The sequence below is a fragment of the Lithobates pipiens genome, unplaced genomic scaffold, assembly GCF_037356315.1.
Source record: "Lithobates pipiens isolate NorthernLeopardFrog02 unplaced genomic scaffold, aLitPip1_a1.2 Scaffold_22, whole genome shotgun sequence".
Lineage (NCBI taxonomy): Eukaryota > Metazoa > Chordata > Amphibia > Anura > Ranidae > Lithobates > Lithobates pipiens.
The window spans coordinates 184,560,449-184,583,299 of record NW_027507784.1 but is presented as its reverse complement, the minus strand read 5'-3'; the positions used below and the strand labels follow the sequence as shown (position 1 = coordinate 184,583,299).

Sequence of the window (22,851 nt, the reverse complement as noted above, 5' to 3'; positions counted from 1 at the left end):
GGGTAGGGTCAGCATGGCTTCAGAAACTGGTGTTTCTTCCCCCGAAATCCAGGCAATTGCAACCGGGTCACCTGCGGACTGCGCGGTCCCTATGGACACCCTGGCGGCGGTCCTCAATTCGTTTGTTGCCAAGATAGAGGCGGTGCGTGGGAAGAAAGGTGCTAAAAAGCGGCCCCTACCCCCCCCCCCCCCCGTCCTCTGGAGAGAGCTCTGACGCAGACTCTGGTCCTGCTGAGGTGACCCCTGCTCTGTCTTGTCAGATGACACTGACCAGGACCGTTCGGACAGGACAGTGAGGATGAGTCCCCGTCCGGGTCCATGCGCGACAAAGCGCTTGTTGGAGCACTTATCATAGCTGTGCATGATACCCTGAAGATTCAGGAGCCAGCAGATCCCTCTGCTGATATACCGATCCCTTTTGGGTCCCGCAAGCCTAAGGTATTCCTGTATCTGACTTATTTTGACAAGTTCATTTACAAGGAATGGGTTCGCCCACAACGGACCTTTTTGGTCCCCAAATACATGGCAGTGCGTTACCCCTTTGAGGAAAGCCTTCTCAAGAAATGGTCGGCTCCTCTGGTCGTGGACCCCCCAGTATCCAGGTTAAATAAAGTAACCACGATCCCGGTTGCGGGGACTCCTGCATTCAAGGATCCCACGGATAGGAAGGCCAAGGTGGTGGCTTGTTCCTTGTTTACAGTTGTGGGGTCAGCCGTGCGACCTGTACTGGCATCCGCACTGGTGTCGCAGACACTGATTGAGTGGGCAAAGCTTTTGCACCGGGAATTGGGAGAGCAAAACGCCTCCCCTGTCTGCGTGGAACTAGCAGACCAACTAGTGCAAGGCCTTAAGTACGTCTGTGACGCGGCCCTGGATACTCTCCCTTTGTTATCCAGGGCTTCAGTGTCAACTGTGGTGCTGAGGCGCCTGATTTGGCTAAAATGCTAGTCTGCTGACCACGCATCTAAGAAAGCCCTGACGGATCTTCCTTTCCTTGGCGACTGGCTCTTTGGAGCCTCTTTGGATGACATTATTAAAAATGCCACTTGTGGTAAGAATACACTATTCCCACAGGCCAGGAAAGCTAAGGAGCCACGCCTTAGGCAAGGGCCCACTTTTTCCGCTCACAATCGGCTTTTTCGTCTGCCCGGAGCTTCGACAAAACGTCTCCAGCCCGACAGGACGCCGACAGATGGTCAAAAACGTCCCTGGAACCGCAAGCCTAACAAGCCTGCGAATAAAAGTGCTACCACATGAAGGGTCGCCTTCGGGAGTTTGCAGACCGGTGGTCCTCCCGGTTATCCGACCAATAGGTCTGCGATCTGATTTCCACAGGCTACAAGATAGTTTCTCTCTTGGCCGCCAAAAAGATTCTTCCCCCTACAGCATACCCGTATCCCCGGTTCGCCGGGAGGCCCTGTTGGGGACGGTAAGGGATTTGCTGAATTGCGGGGTTATTGTACCAGTTTCGGAATGCTTCCAGGGATTCTACTCGAATCTGTTTGTGGTTCCCAAGAAGGAAGGGGTATGTCTGACCTGGACTTGAAAGCCCTCAATCGCTTTGTAAAGGTGCAGAGGTTCAGAATGGAATCAGTTCGCTCAGTAGTCGCTGCGCTCCATCAAGGGGACTCCCTGCCGTTCTTAGACATCCAGGATGGGTACCTGCTTCGCAGAGTGGAAGCCGAGGGGATCCCAGTAATACTCGTTGCCCCAGATTGGCCTAGGGCATCCTTGGTACGCAGACCTGGTGCATCTGGTGGCAGACGCTCCCTGGCGACTGCCGTTGCGGGAGGACCTCCTATCTCAAGGTCCAATTTTCCATCCGGCTTTACCATCACTGGCTTTAACAGCATGGCTATTGAGAGCCAGGTGTTGAGGAACCGGGGTCTGTCGGACTCGGTTATTCCAACTATGTTGAGGGCATGGAAATGTTCTTCTTGGAATATATACCGTCGCACCGGGAAGGCCTACATTTCCATGTGTGAGGAGAAAGGATGGCATCCGCAATCTTTTTCCATATCCAGGATCCTGCTGTTTCTCCAGCAGGAAATAGACCAGAGATTGGCATTAAGCACCATCAAAGGGCAAATCTCAGCCTTAGCTGTCTTTTTCCAACAACCCCTGGTATCGCACTCCTTAGTGAGTACCTTCGTTCAGGGGGTACGACACGTAGTCCCTCTGGTGCGTCCACCATTACCCCCATGGGATTTGAACCTGGTGTTGTCGGCGCTTCAAAAAACGCTGTTTGAGAATATCAGGGAGATTCCCCTTTTGACTCTTTCCCAGAAAGTGGTCTTTCTAGTGGCCATCACCTCGGCCAGGAGGGTTTTGGAATTGGCGGCCTGTTCCTGCAAGTCATCCTATCTGGTTATCCACAGGGATAAGGTGGTGTTGCGTCCTTTCTACCGAAGGTGGTCTCGGCTTTTCATATCAATGAGGAAATTGTATTACCATCACTGTGTCCTAAGCCGAAGCACCCTAAAGAGGTGGCCCTGCATGCTTTGGACGTGGTTAGGGCTCTGAAGGTGTATTTGTCTGCCGGAAGTCGTACTCACTGTTTGTATCGGTAGCTGATCCCAAGAAAGGCATGGTGGTCTCGTTGGCCACCATTTCCAGGTGGATCAGACAGATTGTAGTACAAGCCTATGCCTTGAAGGGGCAGGTGCCCCCCTTTCCGGTCACGGCCCAATCTACAAGGGCAATCGGAACGTTTTGGGCCTTCCGACACCAAGCGTCGGTCGTTCAGGTGTGTAAGGTGGCGACCTGGTCGTCTGTCCATATGTTTGAAATACAAATATCACTGAACAATATAAAAATATTCCTCACTGATCCCAGCGCTCAAAAGGAAAGGAAGTTATCAAAATCTCATCCAATCACAAGCTGCTATCATAAATTGAATTACAAATCATATAAATATATAGTATAGATCTTTCTTTATCCTTCATAAACGTATACTATATTGACAGCGCTAAAAATTTCAAACTAATATACATAGAAAATATATACGGAAAAGATGACAGTTCATATATTGCGAGGAATCCACCAAAAGGTTTTTTTTTGCAGCCCAAAAAAAGTGTTTATAAGCCATCCATTGCAGTATTCACGAGGTGAGGAAAAAGACAGTCCATCTCCAAGCCAAAGACACCAGTGCGCAGTAGCTTCACAAACAGTGCTGACAACCTTGTGGGCATTGGTTTGATTGGAAGCATTATTATAAGGAATCTGAGGAACCAATGTTTTTTGTGATGTGCCTGTAACCCTTTAAGCTCTGGTAAGTGTTTTGCCATAAGGGGTGCCACTGTTTGTGAAGCTACTGCGCACTGGTGTCTTTGGCTTGGAGATGGACTGTCTTTTTCCTCACCTCGTGAATACTGCAATGGATGGCTTATAAACACTTTTTTTGGGCTGCAAAAAAACCTTTTGGTGGATTCCTCGCAATATATGAACTGTCATCTTTTCCGTATATATTTTCTATGTATATTAGTTTTAAATTTTTAGCGCTGTCAATATAGTATACGTTTATGAAGGATAAGGACTGATCTATACTATATATTTATATGATTTGTCCATACGTTTGCCAAGTTTTACAAGGTAGATGTCAGTGCATCGGCTGATGCCTGTTTTGGCCGCAAAGTTTTGCAGGCGGCCGTGTAGTTGCAATTGAATATGCAACCGATATATTTTTCCTGTTTTTTCAAAAAAAAATGCAGTACTGTTATGTTAATGCACTGTCGTATTACTTCCGCAGTTGGCTGCAGTCTTGGGGATCACTCCTGTTGAGGATACCCTGTGGTTTTGTGGTGGTTTTTTCATGCACTGCTGTTTTTTTTTGTTTGAGTTTAGTTTCACTAGTTCCCACCTGCCATGGTGGATGAAGTCTTATGCTGTTTTTCCCACCCCTCGTTTGGCACTGCTTGGGGATGTCCCATTTTGTTACAAAGAGGAGCTGTGTCGGTCAGTGAATATAAGAGAAAATAGGATTTTTGTACTCACTGTAAAATCCTTTTCTCTGTAATTCACTGACCGACACAGCACCCGCCCCTCCTTTTTTTTTCTCTTTACGTTATACTGCTTGTTGACGTACTGAGGCTGCTAGGGCAGACTGTGGGGATTGTAGCCTAGGGACCGCCCCCTGGGCGGAACTAAAAGTTCTGAAGTGTTGTATTACAACTTTGCCTAGCAATCTCCAGTGATAGGACTAACAACCCATTTTGTTAGAGAGGAGCTGTGTCGGTCAGTGAATTACAGAGCAAAGGATTTTACGGTGAGTACAAAAAATCCTATTATATTTATATTGTATATCATTTTTTATAACATACGATTACCAGAGCAGTGCAAGGTCACCATAATGACACTGTACTGCTCTAGGGGTGATTGGGAGTTTAAAAAAAAAAATATTTATGGCTATATTCCCAATTATTTTTTAGTGTTCAGCTGTGATTGGCCCTGTACCATGTGTTTATTGGGGCCAATCACATAGATCACAGCAGGAAACAATGGCTTCATGAATGACAGTCCTAAAAAAAAATGCGTCTAAAAATGAGGGCACCTTGGGATGTTTATTTTGCATAAAGAGGTCATTTTTGGAGTGTTCGCACTGTCATTGCATTTTTTTCCTTTTTCATATAGTAAAAAAAAAAAAAAAAAAACATGGTTATAATACTACCAGAGGAAAGCTATATCTGTCTCAAAAATGTGTTTGGATACACTCTTGCGTGACTAATTGCCAAACTATTACAGCACTGACAACTGACAAATTGTCTGGTAATCTGAGTTATATTTTGGTTGGTATTCAAGTGAATAGAGAAGAAAGGAGCACACATACACTTACCGGCCATTTAATTAGGTACACCTTGCTAGTACCGTGTTGGACCCCCTTTTGCCTTCAGAACTGCCTTAATTCTTCATGGCATAGATTCAACAAGGTGTTGGAAACAATCCTCAGATTTTGGTCCATATTGACATCATGCAGTTGCTGCAGATTTGTCAGCTGCACATCCATAATGCCAATCTGTGGAGCTCATTGGAGTACAGTGAACTCACTGTTATCTTCAAGAAACCAGTTTGTGATGATTTGAGCTTTATATGGTGCACTACCCTGCTGGAAGTAGCCATTAGAAGATGGTTACACTGTAGTCATAAAGGGATGGACATGGTCAGCAACAATACTCAGGTAGGCCATGACATTTAAACAATGTTCAATTGGTACTAAGGGGCCCAAAGTGTGCCAAGAAAATATCCTCCACAGCATTACACCACCACCCTGAACCGTTGATACAAGGCTGGATGGGTCCATGCTTTAATGTTGATTGCGCCAAATTCTGACCCTACCATCTGGATGTCACAGCTGATATCAAGACTCAACAGACCAGGAATTTTTTTTTCCAATCTTCTGTTGTCCAATTTTGGTGAGCCTGTCAGAATTGTAGCCTCAGTTTCCTATTTTTAGCTGACAGGAGTGGCACCCGGTGTGTTTTTCAGCTGCTGTAGCCCATCTGCTTCAAGGTTCGATGTGCTGTGCATTTAGAGATGGGATTCTGCTTACTTTGGTTGTAACGAGTGGTTATTTGAGTTACTGTTGCCTTTCTATAATCTCAAGCCAGTCTTCCTATTCTCCTCTGAGATCAACAAAGCATTTTCGTTCACACAACTGTCACTCACTGGATATATTCTCTTTTTCTGACTATTCTGTGTAAACCCTAGAAATGGTTGTGCGAGAAAATCTCCGCTGACCAGCAGTTTTTTAAATCCCCCTTTCTTCCCCATTCTGATGCTCGGTTTGAAATTCAGCAAGTTGTCTTCACCTCGTCTAGATGTCTAAATGCATTGAATTGCTGCCATGTGATTGGCTGATTAGCAATTTGTGTTGCCAAGCATTTTGTGTGTGTATCTAATAAAGTGGTCGGCGAGTATATCTTGTAGGCAGGAATCTGTGTGCACAAGAAACAAGAGAATCTTCTTCTTTGCCTTCTATTATATGGAGTCCAGTAGAAATGTTGCAGCACACTTCAAAGTTGCATTTGGATTTAACTAGTATCATGTAGTGGCACAGTTTTGCACAGATGTTGCCCTTTAAACCTTTCATGCAGACCTTTGCTTAACCATTCTGGGCAAACTTTGCCCTTTGACCCTTTCGGGCAGACCTTGTCCTTCAAACTCTTCAGGCCATGTCCTCCAACTGTTTTCAGGCATAGCTAATGATGTATGCCTTGATAAAAAATATTTTGCACAATTTTGTCAGTTGCTGCAGTCTAGTGTAAACAGTCATGTTGTTTGTGCAAGTTTCTTTCAAAGCAAATGTATGTGAAGCATTTTCAGTTCTAAAGTCAGTCTTGTTAATGTCAAACTGAATGCCCTTTTGTTTATTTTAGGAAAAACTTTGGGAGTTTACTTCAGACACTCGGCAGGCACCCAAGCAAATGGCCTGGTAAATGCATATCTATGTATATTTTGTGTTTTTGTGTAATAATATACCTGAAAGCCATCTAGTGACTCAAAGGGGTTGTAAAGGCAGAATTTTATTTATTTATTTTATTTTAAGATAAAAAGACTTCTGTGTGCAGAGGCACCCTCAGCCCCACTAACACTTACCTGAGGTCCCTCTCTATCCAGCGATGTCCACGAGTGTATCAGCTCTCTGAGATTCTCCTCCGTGACTGGCTGAGACACAGCAGCGGCACCATTGGCTCCCACTGCTGTCAATCAAAGTCAGCTAGCCAATCAGGGGAGAGGAGGGACAGATCGGGGCTCTGTATGTGAATGGATACACCACACAAAGCTTTGACTCGGCTCCAAGCTGCTTGCTGGGGGGGCACTAAATGGGAGGGAGGGGCCAGGATCACAGAAGAGGGACCCAAGAAGTGGAGGATCTGGGCTGTTTGTTCGTTATTTTTACAGGAAAAAAGCGAGACTTTACAATCACTTTAAAGGCTATGTACACTTATTTTGTATAAGAATCTGCCAAGCTTTGCAGCTGCAATCAGTGGATCGCGGGTGCCATGCACAGGCTCCTACAGCCACTGGTCTGGTAACAAAAGTAGTTAGCCTTTGAAGAGAAACTAATATGAGCTTTCTATCTTATCTTACAGGAAACAGGCTTGATATTCATGGACCCTAGGTTATAGGCTGGCACCTTAAAGAGGAAGTAAAACCTGATGGCTTTTACTTCCTCTTTTGTTCCCTGCAAACCCTACAAAGTAAAAGCATAATGGGCTAGTATGCATCGCATTCTAGCCCATTTTGTGGCACTTGCCTGCAAACAAGACCTGCGCTGTCCCTGCTGGAGGCTGCATCCATTTTCGCCCCTCTTCTTTCTGGGGCAGCATACTCCAGTGTGACTGGCCAGAGCCGCATAACATTACTCCCACGCATGGGCCGGAGCTGCCAATCACGGCTCTTGCCCAGGAAAAAATGGCTCGACGGGCTGTTTCTTCACAGCACATGCGTCAGTAACATCGGCGCACTACAAGGTAAATATCTCCTAAACGGCGCACATTTAGGAGATATTTACAGTACCTATAGGTAAGCCTTATTCTAGGCTTTCCTATAGGTATAAGTTCTAAAAAGGGATGTACAACCACTTTAAGGTGATTTGACATGGGTAAAGCTTTAAGGACATGACCCCCGGGCACCCCCCATATAACCCTACCCCACTCAGGGGGTCCTCCATTTTTTCCTAGTGTCCCAAGGTGACAGACCTCTTCTCCCTTACTGAAAAATAACTCTTAGCTTACCTATTTTATTATTTCAATCAACTTTTTAATCACCACTTCACTGCCTTCTAATACAGCAATTAAAGCAGTACATTAATGTTGCATCACACAGCAGGTCCCACCTTTTGGCAATGGGGACTTCCATACCCTACTCCGTGAGTACCCCACCAGGGAATACCCTTACTGCTAACAATGGTTGAACCTAGGCGCTTCCCTTGCATCGAAGCATGACCCTATTTTAACACCAGTCTTTGCATCTTATTGGCATGGAACCCAAATGTTACCTCTCTCTAGGTGCTTATACTCCTATCCATCAAAGAAAGAACTCCCTAACCTTGTGGATTTACAACCCAGTCTTGGCAATGGGGAGGTCATTTCTACCATACCACTGTAAGATGATAACAGATGTCAGTTTCTCAGATTGGGGAAGAGCTCAGAGCAATAAAAATGGCTCTTCAACACTGGACCCCACTTCTTCTTTAGGGGCACCTGATTAGGGTGCAGTCAGACAAAGCCAAGGCTGTGGCCTACATCAGTCACCATAGGTGTACTAGGAGCCCTGCAGCTTTGAAGGAAGCAAGCATAATCAGCACGCGAATGGAGAATCACTGTCCAGCCATCTCTGCCATCCACATCCCAGTTTACAGTTAGAAGAAGGATTGCCTCAGTCATCACAGCCTGGACCAATGGGACTTGGGCCTTTCACCCAGACATCATCAGCCTAATATTTCAGAGATAGGGCCTCTTGACAAAGATATCCTGAGCTCTGGGATTAACAAGTTAACCCTATTTGTGACCCATTCATCCCAGAGATTACTATGTGCCTCGCATTTTGGCCTTCCTACAATACTACAATTGTAGCCTTAAAGTGTTACTGAACCCAGGACCCTGAATTGACTATGTTTCTCACAGAACATGGAAATGTATTTTTTTTTTTTTTTTTAGTACTGTGTATATAAACTGCTAAATACCTTTTCTTATCAGCAGTACTTAGCAGGCTTGTGGCTTCTATCAGTGTCCAGCCGACCACTGGTTAAAGCTTGTAGGAGAAGTTTTCATTCTACTGACTGTCCTAATAAGACTGCAGGACACCTGACCGTTTGTCTGAACAGTGCTGAATTAACCCCTTAGGTTCCATAGTGAGTATAACCAGAATGTTTTATCTGTATTTTCATATACAGACTGATTTTACTGTTGTGGGTTTAGTAGCACTTGAAAGAAGTACAGCCAAAGCTCGTACTTGGCTGTACTTCTCCCGTGGGTCACAGGAGTGCAGTTCGTTTTAAGACTGAAGTCTGCTCTCTTCTGATGTCACAGAAGTCTGTCCAGGCTCCATGTCATCACGACTACGGAGTTGGGATCCGCTAGATCCCTGGATCGACACCCGGCTCAGTCTCTACACCCCACCCCCTCCACAGTCCAACGCTTCAGTGAACAAGGAGGGGGCAGAGAAGAGAGTTGTGACTGACAGCAGCTCTCTGCTCACGGAGCTGTGAGAACTGACTTTCAGTGTTAGCGGCGCCAAGGGACAGATGCAGCATCCACCTAGGTAAGTATGATTCTTAAAATCAAAACAAAAAAAACAAAAAAAGCATACTTCTCTTTTAACTACTTCAATATCAGGCCCTTATCCCCCTTCCTGCCCAAGCCACTTTTCATCTTTCTGCGCTGTCGCTGTTTAAATGACAATTGCGCGGTCATACTACACTGTACCCAAATAGAGCTTTCTTTTGGTGGTATTTGATCACCTCTGCGGTTTTTATTTGTTGCTAAACAAATTTTAAAAAAGACCAAAAATTTTGAAAAAAAATAAGTTTTTTTTGCTTTTGTTTCTGTTATTAAATTTTGTAAATAAGTTTTCTACTTCACTGATGGGCACTGATAAGGCGGCACTGATGGGCACTGATAAGGCAGCATCAATGAGGTGGCACCAAGGAGCGGGCACTGATATGGGGCACTGATATGGGGCACTGATATGGGGCACTGATATGGGGCACTGATATGGGGCACTGATATGGGGCACTGATATGGGGCACTGATATGGGGCACTGATATGGGGCACTGATGTGCAGCACTGATGGGCATTGATATCCATCAGAGGCTCTTTACCTAGATCGGTGTAGCAGTTTGTCAGACTGACACACCGCACCATCGATCGCCATGATCCGCGCCCCCTTTACGGGCGTGCGGTGGCTGTTATCATGCAGGACGTCATATGACGCCCAGTATAACTGAACCACCGCCTGGCCGTCATTCTGCTATAGGCCGGGCATGAAGTGGTTAAGTACTCTTAAAGCGGCGTTCCACCCAAAAGTTTAACTTCTGCTTTAAGGCCTCCTCTTCGGCTCCTGTTTTGTGAAACTGAGCTTTTGGGGAGGGGGGATGGAGCAGGTACCAGAATTTGACATGTACCTGCTTCCACTTCCGTTACAGTCGACTATGCGCCCAGAAGCAGAAGCTCTCCCTCCCAAAGTCTTTTGGGACACATGACTAGAACTCTGCTTTAAGGGACAGGTTTTTGCCCTATACATTCTGTTCCAAAAATCTCTGGCTTTGCTGTCCCTTGTCAAGAGCTTTGTTCAAGGTGGTTTCTGGATCAAACCACCACTACAGCACTGTGGAAACTTATTTAAAGGCTAAGTTCACCATTTTGCAAAAATATCAATTTTCCATTAAATCTACAGTCACTTATTTTTCTTGTGTTAATCCATGTATCCAGACGTTTCCATTAGTAATGTCTTCTTCCTGATTGGACTAGAGTTTGTCATGACACAGGAAGGAGTTGACCAGCTGACCTCATTAGCACACATCCTGCATCATCCACCTCCCATTCCCAGGTGCACCTTTTTTAAATGAAATGCAATCAATTGGTGATCACCCTTCTCACTAATTACACAATCAGTTTGCATAGTGTATGGCCATCTTTATACAAGTACAAAGAAGGGAGTGGACAGAAACTCAGCTGTCAAGCCCCTATCAAATCTCTGCATAACGTCAACTCGCATTCCCACATGCGTCTTTTTTTTTTCTTTTTTTTCTTTTTTTGTGAGATGGGGAGGTGTTTTGGAGCACCCGCGGAGGAAGGATATGGGGGATGGAAGGGGAGGGGGAGGAGGTTCAGGGGGGGGGGAAGGGAAGAAGAGACTGGAAAGAAGTGGAGTAAAAGAAAGAGGAGAATAGGAAAAGGGGGGGGGGGAGTTATTCTAGGGCTCCAGTCGGAGGGTTACTGCCAGTCTAGGCAGTTGTGGCCTAATTGGGGAAGAGGTAAGGCACTTAAGGAGGACAGAACTCCTGAAGTGTTTCAACCTTATCTTCCATTTTGGAGGAGCCCAACCAATAGAATCCTTTCTTCCGTTATAAATGCAAACTGAAAATGGCGCTTCGTCACTTCCTGAAGATACCAAGTACTGTGAAATTTACATCGGAGCAGGGATTCATCACTTCCAGAATCCCATATGACCCCTACCCAGGCCCAGCATTAAGAACAACGTGTGGAGAGCACACCAGCATTGCACATACTCCATCCGCACATGCTGTAGATCCCAAGTGCCAGGACAGGCACTAATGCATATGAGTGCAACATCATTTTAAGCTTGTTTTATACCATTTTTAATAAACCTACTACACTACAAGTCCTTCTTTATGTCTCTGGTGGAGTAGATCAGTTTTTCCCTAGCCAAGCCTGAGACATCATTGGAGTGGAATGGTGGAAATTCAGAAACTCATGTTCCTCACACACAGTTTTTTTTGACCACCTGTAACAAGGTGTGAAACACCTGGTGAGTTGTCATATACTCTGAGCACTCGTGGTGAAGCTACCAGAAGACATATATATGTGGAAGCACTTTTTAGAATTACTGGTGTCGGGCACAGTTAGGCCGCGTACACACAGGCGGACTGTTCGCCCAACCTTGTCCGCTGAACAGTGTTTGGGCGGACAGTCCGCTTGTGTGTGGGCTTTCAGCGGACAGTTTCAGCGGACAGTTGGACGGACAAGGTTTTTCGGAAATTCCGAAAAACTGTCCGCTGAAACCTTGTTTCAGCGGACAGTCCGCCCGTGTGTAGGCTTGTTCGACAAACTAAGTTCCGCGCATGCTCAGAAAGGATTTACACGCCGAAAGTTATAATGCAGTGTATAGGACGTCGTATTTTTCGTCCCGTCGTACGTGCCGTTCACGTCATCGCGCACGGTTTCAGCGGACTGTTCGTTCGTCGTGTGTGGCCATGTCCGTCCATGCTAATTTTGAGCGGACTGTTTCCCGAAACTGTTGGACGGACAAAGTTGGGCGAACAGTCCGCGCGTGTGTACGCGGCCTTACATTACAATTTGTCTCTTTAATCGTACATCACGGGACACGGAGCCATAGTAATTACTATGTGGGTTATAGTCCACCTTCAGGTGCTGGACACTGGCACACCCTAAACAGGAAGTTCCCTCCCTAGATAACCCCTCCCACTACTGGGCGTATCTCAGTTTTTTCGCCAGTGTCTAAGCTGTTGGTCACGAGTAAAGATGTGCTGTTCTGAGCTCCTCTGGAGCTATTCTGCCGGATCTATTCAAAGTGTCTTTTAGGCTGAATTGAATGGTACCCGGGCCTCGTATACGAAGAAACAAGGTTTTGCCTTTTAACACTACTTTTTTTTAGCTGAGAGCTGTACCCCAGGATCCAGTACTTTTGGTATTAAGGCCATAACGTATTCCTGGCGGGGTGCTTTTTACAGGTTCAGGATTGTGGGTTCCCAGAGGGTCCTCAGTTCTTGAAGGTTTGTTAACGGAACCCACCGTGAAGGGGGAAGATTGGGTCTGTTGGTTTTACCACAGAAAACCCTGCGGCGGGAAAGGTAAGTGGAGTTTTTCTAAGGAATTTTTACATTTTCTTATGAAATTTCTCCTTTAACCACTTCAGACCGGACCATTTTGCTGGCTTAAGACCAGACCACTTTTTGGCACTGCGCAGCTTTAACTGACAATTGCGCGGTTGTGCGATGTGGCTCCCAAACAAAATTGACGTCCGTTTTTCCCACAAATAGAGCTTTCTTTTGGTGGTATTTGATCACCTGTGCGGTTTTTATTTTTTTGCGCTATAAACAAAAATAGAGCAACAATTTTGAAAAAAACGCATTATTTTTTACTTTTTGTTATAATAAATATCCCCCAAAAATATATTAAACAGTTTTTCCCTCAGTTTAGGCTGATACGTATTCTTCTACATATTTTTGGTAAAAAAAATCGCAATAAGGGATTATTGATAGGGGATAGTTTTATGGCATTTTTACATGTACATCGTCGTGCGCCAGTTGGGAACTGGTTAAAGTAAATGTCATGCCTCAGAGCCGGTTCACACAGGGGCGACACGACTTTCAACACGACTTTTGGAGGCAACTTGGACACGATTTGGGCATGGCTTGGGGCGACTTGCAACACGACTTTAAGTCGCCCCAGGCCAGGCGACTTTTGCCGTGGCCAATCAGAGAATGAGCTCTGAAGGGGGAACTCCACGCCAAATAAAAAAAATAAAAATGGCACGAGTTCCCCCTCCGAGAGCATATCAGGCCCTTAGGTCTGGTATGGATTCTAGGGGGAACCCCTTACGCCGAAAAAACAGTGTGGGGGGTCCCCCCAGATCCATACCAGACCCTTATCCGAGCACGCTACCCGGCCGGCCAGGAAAGGGGGTGGGGACGAGCGAGCGCCCCCCTCCTGAGCCGTACTAGGGGGGTGCCTTGTCCCCATGTTGATGAGGACAAGGGCCTCTTCCCGACAACCCTGGCCGTTGGTTGTCGGGGTCTGCGGGCGGGGGGCTTATCGGAATCCGGGAGCCCCATTTATAAGGGGGCCCCCAGGTCCCGGCCCCCCACCCTGTGTGAATGAGTATGGGGTACAATGTACCCCTACCCATTCACCTGTAAAAAATAAAAAGTTTAAAAAAACACAACACACAAGCGTTAAAATAGTTTATTGCAAAGCTTCCGTCTTTGGGGGTCTTCTCGCCAGATTCCTCCGCTATCTTCTGCTAGCTCTTTTACTAGCGGAGGAGCCTGGCTTTCTTCTTCGCCGCCGCCCTCTTCTTCCGACTTCGGGGGTCTTGTCCCCCTCTTCGGGGGTCCTGTCCCCCTCTCCGGTTCTTCTTGCTGGGCCACCGTGCCTTCTTCTAGCTCTTTTACAGGCGGTGGCTCGGTCTTCACCGAATGATGTACCCGCCTATTATGATGTCACAGTCCCAGCATCCTCTGGGACTGTGACATCATAATGGGTGGGGATATCATCCGGTGATGTCCCTATATAAGTCTCCGCGTGCCGCGTTCCTGCCATTGTGAGCGGAGGCAGCGACGTGGCAACATCTGAAGAGAAGAAAAGAAGAGAACAGAAGACGGCGACAGTGGCGACAGAAGACCGAGCCACCGCCTGTAAAAGAGCAGAAGATAGCGGAGGAGTCCGGCGAGAAGACCCCCGAAGACGGAAGACCCCCGGAGCTGTGCAATAAACTATTTTAACGCTTGTGTGTTGTGTTTTTTTTTACTTTTTTTTTTTTTTTACAGGTGAATGGGTAGGGGTACATGGTACCCCATACTCATTCACACAGGGTGGGGGGCCGGGATCTGGGGGCCCCCTTATAAAGGGGGCTCCCTGATTCTGATAAGTCCCCTGCCCGCAGACCCCGACAACCAATGGCCAGGGTTGTCGGGATGAGGCCCTTGTCCTCATCAACATGGGGACAAGGTGCTTTGGGGTGGGGGGGCGCTCGCTCATCCCCACCCCCTTTCCTGGCCGGCCAGGTAGCGTGCTCGGATAAGGGTCTGGTATGGATCTGGGGGGGACCCCCACGCTGTTTTTTCGGTGTAGGGGGTTCCCCCTAGAATCCAGACCTAAGGGCCTGGTATGCTCTAGGAGGGGGAACCCACGCCAATTTTTTTTTAATAGGAACGTGGAGTTCCCTCTTGAGAGCTGATAATTCTGTCAGAGTCACCTCCGTATAGACGGAGATCCGACTTGGAGGCAACCTCCATTGAAATTAATGGGTACCAGTCGCCTACAAGTCGGATTGAAGTAGTAAAGGAACCTTTTCTGAAGGCGGAGCGACTTCAGTAGCGTGCATTAAGACGGCTCCCACTTACATTGATTTTTAAAAGTTGTCCGACCTGAGGCGACTAGGGGCGACCTGAAGTCGGATCTGAGTCGCCCCTGTGTGAACCGGCTCTAAGTGTCACCACTGGGGGCTGTATGGAGCACGTACCTTCTCATGCTTTGCTCAGAGCCATGCTGTGTCACAGAAGCAGCAGACTTTTTTCCCTCTGGCTAGCAGGCAGACCCCCGGTAAGTTTGGGGGGGTTTTGCTTCCTCCAGACACCCCCACCTGAGGCTGTGTATAAGGGAGAACTAAAAACGATCAGCAATGCCATTTTCTTTCACCCCTACACGGCGGCGGCTTCCAGGTCTCCTCCACGCCATCACTCCCCCACGCAGCCCCTCCCGTGGGATAGGAGGCCCGTGCTTGCACGGAAAAACTTTTTTTTTTTAAAAAGAAAGGGGGGCGTGATATGACAGTGGGGGTGGGGCTTAGTGCAGTGTTGGCGCCTTTCAATGCGGAAGTGTGTTTTTAACCACTTGCTTACTGGGCACTTAAACCCCCCTCCTGTCCCGACCAATTTTCAGCGCTGTCGCAATTTGAATGACAATTGCGCAGTCATACAACACTGTACCCGATTTAAATTTTTATCATTTTCACAAATAGAGCTTTATTTTGTTGGTATTCGATCACCACTGCGGATTTTATTTTTTGTTAATAAATTTTTTTTAAAAGACCAAATTGATAGGTGGCACTTGTGGGCATTGATAGGTGGCATTCATGGGCATTAATAGGTGGCAATGACAGTTGGCACTGGCAGGGGATACTAGTGTGCACAGATGAGGCATGATTTCCTCTTCGGGAACGATGTCCCTTGCAGATGAGCCGGTGAGCACTTTTTTTTTTTTTCTCCTCGCACTGTCAGCGTGCGGAGAGAAAAAAAATGATTACAGAGCTTTTGTTTACATCGTGATCATCTGTCATTGGCTGACAGCTGATCACATGGTAAGGGGCCCCTTACTCAGATAGGTGATCACCCGAGTCTCAGTGACTCGGTGATAACAGCGCACTCCGCGCGCGCCCTGCAGGGAGCGTGCACAGGGGAGGCCGTCATATAACGGCCTCCCAGAAATTCAGGTCCGCTGCAGTCATTCGGCTATATTCGTCTATATCACTGTGGCAGTCATTTGGCTATAGCACGGACGTCAAGTGGTTAAAAGAGAAAAACTTCATTAATGCTGGCTGCAAAATTGTCAGAGAGACATGAGATTAAAGAAGAGCATGAAAGCGGTTTTGGTGATACAGGCATTTCCTATTTGACACATTTACCATTTGTATCAGGCTGAGCATTAATAGCAGCGGCAGTAGCTGGACTATTGCTCAAGCAGTGGATGTAATTTTTTCTGGTAGAACCTCTGCTTTGTGCATCGGGCTATGGTAAGGATGGGAGGTTGAAACACCCCCAAAAAAGAGCTAAAAGGGTCTCCCTTAAACTCTGGAAAGCCTACTCATCTTCAATCTAGAAATGGCATCCCCCCATCAGGGCCATGAAATGTCTGAAACCCTTTTTAACACTGCAGCCCCTGTTTATTTTATGATAATTTAAAAGTTTAGCAACTTTTTAATCGCATCCCAGTGTGCGTCAAAATGCGACAGGTTCTCTTCCATTACCCAGGACCCTCAAACTGAGGCACTAGGGACTGGAGAAGACAAATTACTTCAGGTGACCGTGGCGAGGCTGATGACTCCTCTTCTGAGGTGTCAAATGTGGGAGAATCAGCTGTTTCAATCTTAAGATTGATGGTGCAATTTCTTGTTGAATGATTTCTCCACATTTATGTACCCTTAACTGAGTGTTTGGGTTCACTAAAGCCTCCTCAAGCTGTGCATGCCTTTTCCTGTCCATTCATTGCTGGAAAAGCTTTTTTTGTATCTGAAAGGATCACCCAGATAAGCATTTTTTTCCCTCCTAAAAAGTTTTCACAGTTTATCCTATGGTGGAGGAAATTTGCTGAGTAGGGTATACCAGAAATTAACACTGCTATATCCTCTGTGAATAAGTGTGGCTTGTCCGGCAGAAAATGCTCAAATGCTTAAGGATCCTATGGATAAAAAAGTGGAATTCTTATTGAAAAAAAAAAAACACGTTTTTTTTCCTCTGGCAGATTGAGTGTCTCAGCCTGCACTGACAGTAAGGCCCCTTTCACACTGGGGCGGTATTCAGGCGTTACAGCGCTAAAAATAGCGCCTGAAAAAACCCGGCCCCTTTCCCTTCAGTGTGAAAGCCGGAGGGCTTTCACACTGGAGCGATGCGCTGGCAGGACGGTGAAAAAAGTCCTGCTAGCCGCATCTTTGGAGCGGTGCATTCACCGCTCCTATACCGCTCCTACCCATTGAAATCAATGGGACACCGCGGCAATACCGCCGGCAAAGCGCCGCTGCAGCGGCGCTTTGCGGGCGGGTTTAACCCTTTTTCGGCCGCTAGCGGGGGTTAAAACCACCCCGCTAGCGCCCGCAGACCGCCGCCAAAACGACGGTAAAGCGCCGCTAAAAATAGCGGCGCTTTACCGCCGACGCCGCTCCTGCCCCAGTGTGAAAGCAGCTTAATTATTGAGAGACCAGTTTAAACAGGTGTTCAATTTTATCAGCAGGCCCAGGAGGCAGCTTTATGTTTGCAATAGTTGCTATGAGAGATTCTGTCCTTCAGGCCTTGCGCCCTTCGCCAAGCGCCTTGTAAGAAGTTCCTGGCTAGTCTTCTTTCTTGCGGTAAAACAGCTATTTGGAGATGTTTTGGATAATACATCCAAACAAATTCTAGTGGAAAGCACCCCTTTCTGCCATTTTAAGAAATTAAGTAAATGTATTTTTGTTTTAAAGCTTTTTCTCCTGTGCCAGAGGCATCAGCCTCCAGGCAGTCACGGTGGCTTCTACTGTCTGGTTCAATCAAATAGGGGAAATTCTTCTGCAGTTCTCAAGGATCATGCAGATAGTGTCGAGATAAATTTTCCTTAATAGCTCCAGGGTACAAACTGGAGTTCCAAGAGTTCCAGTCCCCTCGTTTTCTCAGATCAAACGTTTTTAAGGATCCAGAGAAAAAGAATAAGGTGATCATGGGGATCCCCATGTAAGAACAGAGGTTGGGGTTTGATTAAAACCTCTTTTTTTCATGGTGCCAAATTCAAATGGACATTCTGGATCTCAAAAATCTAAATTCAATTCCTGAATATAACCACTCTTTTTTTGTATGTCAATTCAAATCGGTTATCTCCATCTTACAAGGAGGAGAACTTCTGGTGTCAATCGACGTCAAAGATACATACCTCCATATGCCTATTTCCTCGCTCACTAGTAGTATCTACTTTTCAAGGTGGAAAATCTTCATTTTTAGCATGTAGCTCTGCTTTCCAGTCAGCTCTACTGCACCATGAGTGTTTACAAAGGTTCTGGCCCCTCTTCTAGCCAGATTAAGGGCCCAAAGTATAACCAAGGTATAAAGATTATGGTTTACCTAGTCCTAGTTACGGTAGCCCGCTTAGACCAAGTTATGGTCACCACATTCAACTACCTGGAATATCTAGGTCAGATTCTCAACCTAGGAGAAATCTTCTTTAAAACCATGAAGAAGGCTAAAATACTAGAAAAGGGTAGTCTTACCCCAGGCAAAGATCAGCGTTATAAAGAAGCAAGATGAATTTCTTCTATTCAACTTTGCGTGGGGTTGTTGGGAAAGATGGTGGCTTCATTCAAGGCTGTTCCTTATGCTCAATTTCATTTGAGACTGCTGCAAAACAGTTTCCTATCGGCTTGGAACAAAGGGTTCAAGCTCTACATTCCCAATGTGTCTGACTCCAAAGCCTATGGCCACATCACCCTGATAGCGCCCGACCTTGTCTGATCTTGGAGGCTAAGCAGGGTCAGGTCTGGTTAGTACCCGGATGAGAGACCACCTGGAAATACCAGGTGCTGTATGCTGGGTGCGACGGAGCCTCAGTTTATGGTTAATATCCAAACATCGACTAAGGGGAAAATCCTTCCTTCAGTTACCTGGGATGGGGTAACGACATATGCTAACCTTTTTTGTTACGGTTGGGGAACAGTCCTGGAAGAGGCAACTGTCCAAGAGAAGTGACCAAGATCAGAAATGGCCTTGCCCATTAATATTTTAGAAATCCAGGCAGAGCTCTTGGTCCTGAGAGCCTGAAAGTTCAGTTTACGGTATTGTCCTGCCAGGATTCAATCCGACAATGCCACAGCAATGGCTTATATTAATTCTGAAGGGGGCACAAGAAGTTGTGTGGCCCAGAGAAAGGTGAATCATATCCTGTCTTGGGCAGAAATCAATGTACTTTGCCTATCGGCAGTCTTCATTCTAGGAATAGAAAATTGGCAGGCGGACTACTTGAGTCGCCAACAGTTGTTCAGGGAGAATGGTTCCTTCACCCTGATATCTTCCTGTCAAAAATGGGGGATCCCAGATATAGATTTGTTTGTCATCCAGGTTCAACAAAGAAATCGACAACTTTGTGTCAAGAACAAAGGATCCGCTAGCATGTGGAACAGATGCCTTGCTATTCCCGTGGAATCGGTTCTCAATGATTTATGCATTCTCTCCTATTCTGCCTGCGTCCACAACTTCTTCGCAGGATCAAGCAGGAAGGGAAGTAGTTGATTCTTGTGGCCCCCAGCGGAGCCCAGGAAATCCTGGTATGCAGAGATCGTAAAGATGGCAGTAGGGGACCTATGGACCCTACCTTCATGGCCAGACCTTCTCTCGAAAGGTCCAGTGTTCAATCCTACTTTACAATTGTTACATTTAATGGTCTGGCTAATGAGACCCACACTCTGAAGAAACGTGGGCTGTCATATTCAGTAGTTTCTACCTTGGTTAATGCAATGGAGCTAGCCTCCATAATTATATGTCTCCTGGTGTGAAACCAGGAGTTGCACCCCAGGGAATAGGTCAAAGGTAGAATCCTTTCTGCAGATGGGGTGAGAAATAAAGCTGGCTTTGAGTGCTTTCTAAGGACAGGTCTCGGCCTTATCGGTATTATTTCAATGACCACTTGCTTAGTATTCTTTGGTACGTAACTTTATTCAGGGGGTAACACGGCTTAATCTCCGGTTAGGTAACCCCTGAACCCTTGGGACTTGAATTTAGTTTTGTCGACATTACAAAACAGCCTTTTTTTTCTGGCTGATACAACATATTCCCTTGGTCCTTTTTTGACAAGGAAACTATTTTTTTCTGGTAACCATATCTGCTGCAAGAAGGGTACCAGAATTGGCTGCTGTTTGTTGTAAAGAATCATATTTTTATTTTTCACAAGGATAAGGTAGTATTGCGTCCTCATCCTAACTTTTTACCCGAAGGTAATATCAGGTTTCTAAACCAGGATATTGTTCTACCTTAATTTTTCCAGAACCCTGTTCTATGGAGGAAAAAATCACTACATTCTCTTGATGTTGTCAGAGCAGTCAAAGTCTACTAAAAGGCGACTGCTCAGATTTGGAAAACAGATGTTTTGTTTGTGTTGCCTGAAGGTCCTAAAAGAGGACAGGCAGCATCGAAATCTACCATTTCGAAATGGATTCGACAAGTAATCGTTCAAGCTTATGGTTTAACCACTTCCCGACCAGCGCACGACGATATACGTCGACAGAATGGCACGGGCAGGCATATTGGCGTACAGGTACGTCCAATATTCGATGCCGCCCTGCCATCGGGAGCGCGCCGCCGGCGGCGCGCTCCCGCGCTGGTCGGGACCCCCGTGAGTCCGGTCGCGGGACCCGCGGACTCGATCGCCGCGGGCATCCCCGCGATCGTCTCACGGAGCGGCCGAATGGAGAAAATGCTGTGTAAACAACATTTTTCCATTCTGCCTAGCAACTAGTGACGCTGATCTCTGCTCCATGTGATTGGAGCAGAGATCAGTGTACACTAAATGAAAGCCCAACCCCCCCACAGTTAGTAACACACCCCTAGGAACACTTAACCCCTACACTGCCACCCACTGGTTAACCCTTTCACTGCCAGTGTCATTTACACAGGAATCACTGCATTTATATAGCAGTGATTACTGTATAAATGACAATGGTCCCAAAAATGTGTCAAAAATGTCCGATGGGTCCCCGACAATGTCGCAGTCACAATAATAATCGCAGATCGCCGCCATTACTAGTAAAAAAAAAAAAAAAAATTAATAAAAATGCTATAAAACTATCCCTATTTTGTAAACGCTATAACTTTTGCGCAAAACAATCAATAATCGCTTATTGCGATTTTTTTTTTTACCAAAAATATGTAGAAGAATACGTATCGGCCTAAATTGAGGGAAAAAATTTTTTTTTATATATTTTTGGGGGATATTGATTATAACAAAAAGTAAAAAAATAACGCGTTCTTTTCAAAATTGACGCTCTATTTTTGTTTATAGCGCAAAAAATAAAAACCGCAGGGGTGATCAAATACCACCAAAAGAAAGCTCTATTTGTGGGAAAAAAAGGACGTCAATTTTGTTTGGGAGCCACGTCGCACGACCGCGCAATTGTCAGTTAAAGCGACGCAGTGCCGAATCACAAAAAGTGGTCTGGTCTTTGACCAGCAAATTGGTCCGGTCTGAAAGTGGTTAAAGAGGTAGTTCTACCCTCTCAAATCAAAGTGCACTCCTCTAGGGCTGTTAGTGCTTCGTGGGCAGTGCATCACCAAGCCATGGCTCAATTCTGCAAGGCCGCAACTTGGTCTTCAATCTATACATTTACCAGATTCTATCTGGTGGGTGTAAAAAGACATGAGGATGCCGCATTTGGGCGCACTGTACTGCAGGCCGCAGTATAAATCTTCTGATCTCACAATGCCCTACTTTGGTTGTGTCTCCCTCCCCTCAGTTGGCATTGCTCTGGGACATCCCACATAGTAACATAGTAATGATAGTACTATGGTACTATGGCTCTGTATCCCGTGATGTACAATTAAAGAAAATTAGGATTTTTATAACATTACCCGTAAAATCCCTTTCTTTTAGTACATCACCGGACACAGAGGTTCCGCCCCTCTTTCTAGTATACACGTGTATTTCTTTGCTACAAAACTGAGATACTCCCAGTAGTGGGAGGGGTTATATAGGGAGGCAACTTCCTGTTTAGGGTGTGCGAGTGTCCAGCACCTGGAGGCCGACTATAATCCACATAATAATTAATTACTATGGCTCTGTGTCCCATGATATACTTAAAAAGAAATGGATTTTAATGGTAAGCTATTATAAAAATCCTATTATTTGCATTTATTTTTACGGTTATAATTTTACAATATGAACTCATGCATTTTATGTCTACATCTATAAGGTGTACACTGCTACCAGATTTTGCACAGAGCTTTGGATTTATAAAATGCTTGGTGAAGCGCCAATACCTTCATATATTATTTTTAGCACATAGAAGTGACACATATCACTTTTTTAAGGGGCAGCTTGCACTATATACAGTATCTCACACAAAAGTTCTTTATTGAGTATTATATAGAGTTACAGGTACAATTAACACAGTACGTCGAACAGCGACGTCAATACATAACATATACAATGGTTTCAATGTTTAGCACTGTTACACGTATACATCAGTAAGTAATGTAATTCAAAAATGTATATAAAGAAATAAAAAGGAAGAAAGGGGAAAAAAAAGGAAAAACAAGGTAAGTAGTATGTCCCAAGAGAGCGTAACCAGAATTCCCACCGGTGTAGCACCCCGTGGGGGATCATTAGTGCCACACCGATGGGAGACCCGCCCTAGAGGTCATTAGACTTAAGTGTCATTTCATTGGAGAGCTATTAGAAAGGGGGGTAATCCAAGGAACAAGTAAAGGATAGTATCTAGTATTGCTCGGTCAAGAATTCAGGACTAGGTCTAAAAGTTTACATCATGGAGTACTAGTCACAGCTGAGTTCCACTTTACCCAAGGTTGCCAATTAGCAGCGGTTTTAGAAGATCGACCACTGCCCATTGTCAACCCGGACTCGTAGCTATAATGTAGAGTCACTATATCTGACACTTGCGCTAAAGTGAGAGGAGTGTCCATT

The 22,851-nt window shown here is 45.8% G+C and overlaps 1 protein-coding gene and 1 pseudogene across 2 annotated transcripts in view; both read left to right on the top strand.

The window, feature by feature from the left end:
- Positions 1-22,851, top strand: part of VPS16 (VPS16 core subunit of CORVET and HOPS complexes) — a 315,475-nt gene that overhangs the window by 120,697 nt on the left and 171,927 nt on the right. For both annotated transcript variants that reach the window (XM_077448719.1, XM_077448718.1), the window contains exon 8: positions 6,372-6,427. In XM_077448719.1, coding sequence (XP_077304845.1) covers positions 6,372-6,427 — 56 coding nt within the window. The remainder of the gene's footprint in view (positions 1-6,371; positions 6,428-22,851) is intronic.
- Positions 18,633-18,751, top strand: LOC143925904 (5S ribosomal RNA; annotated as a pseudogene).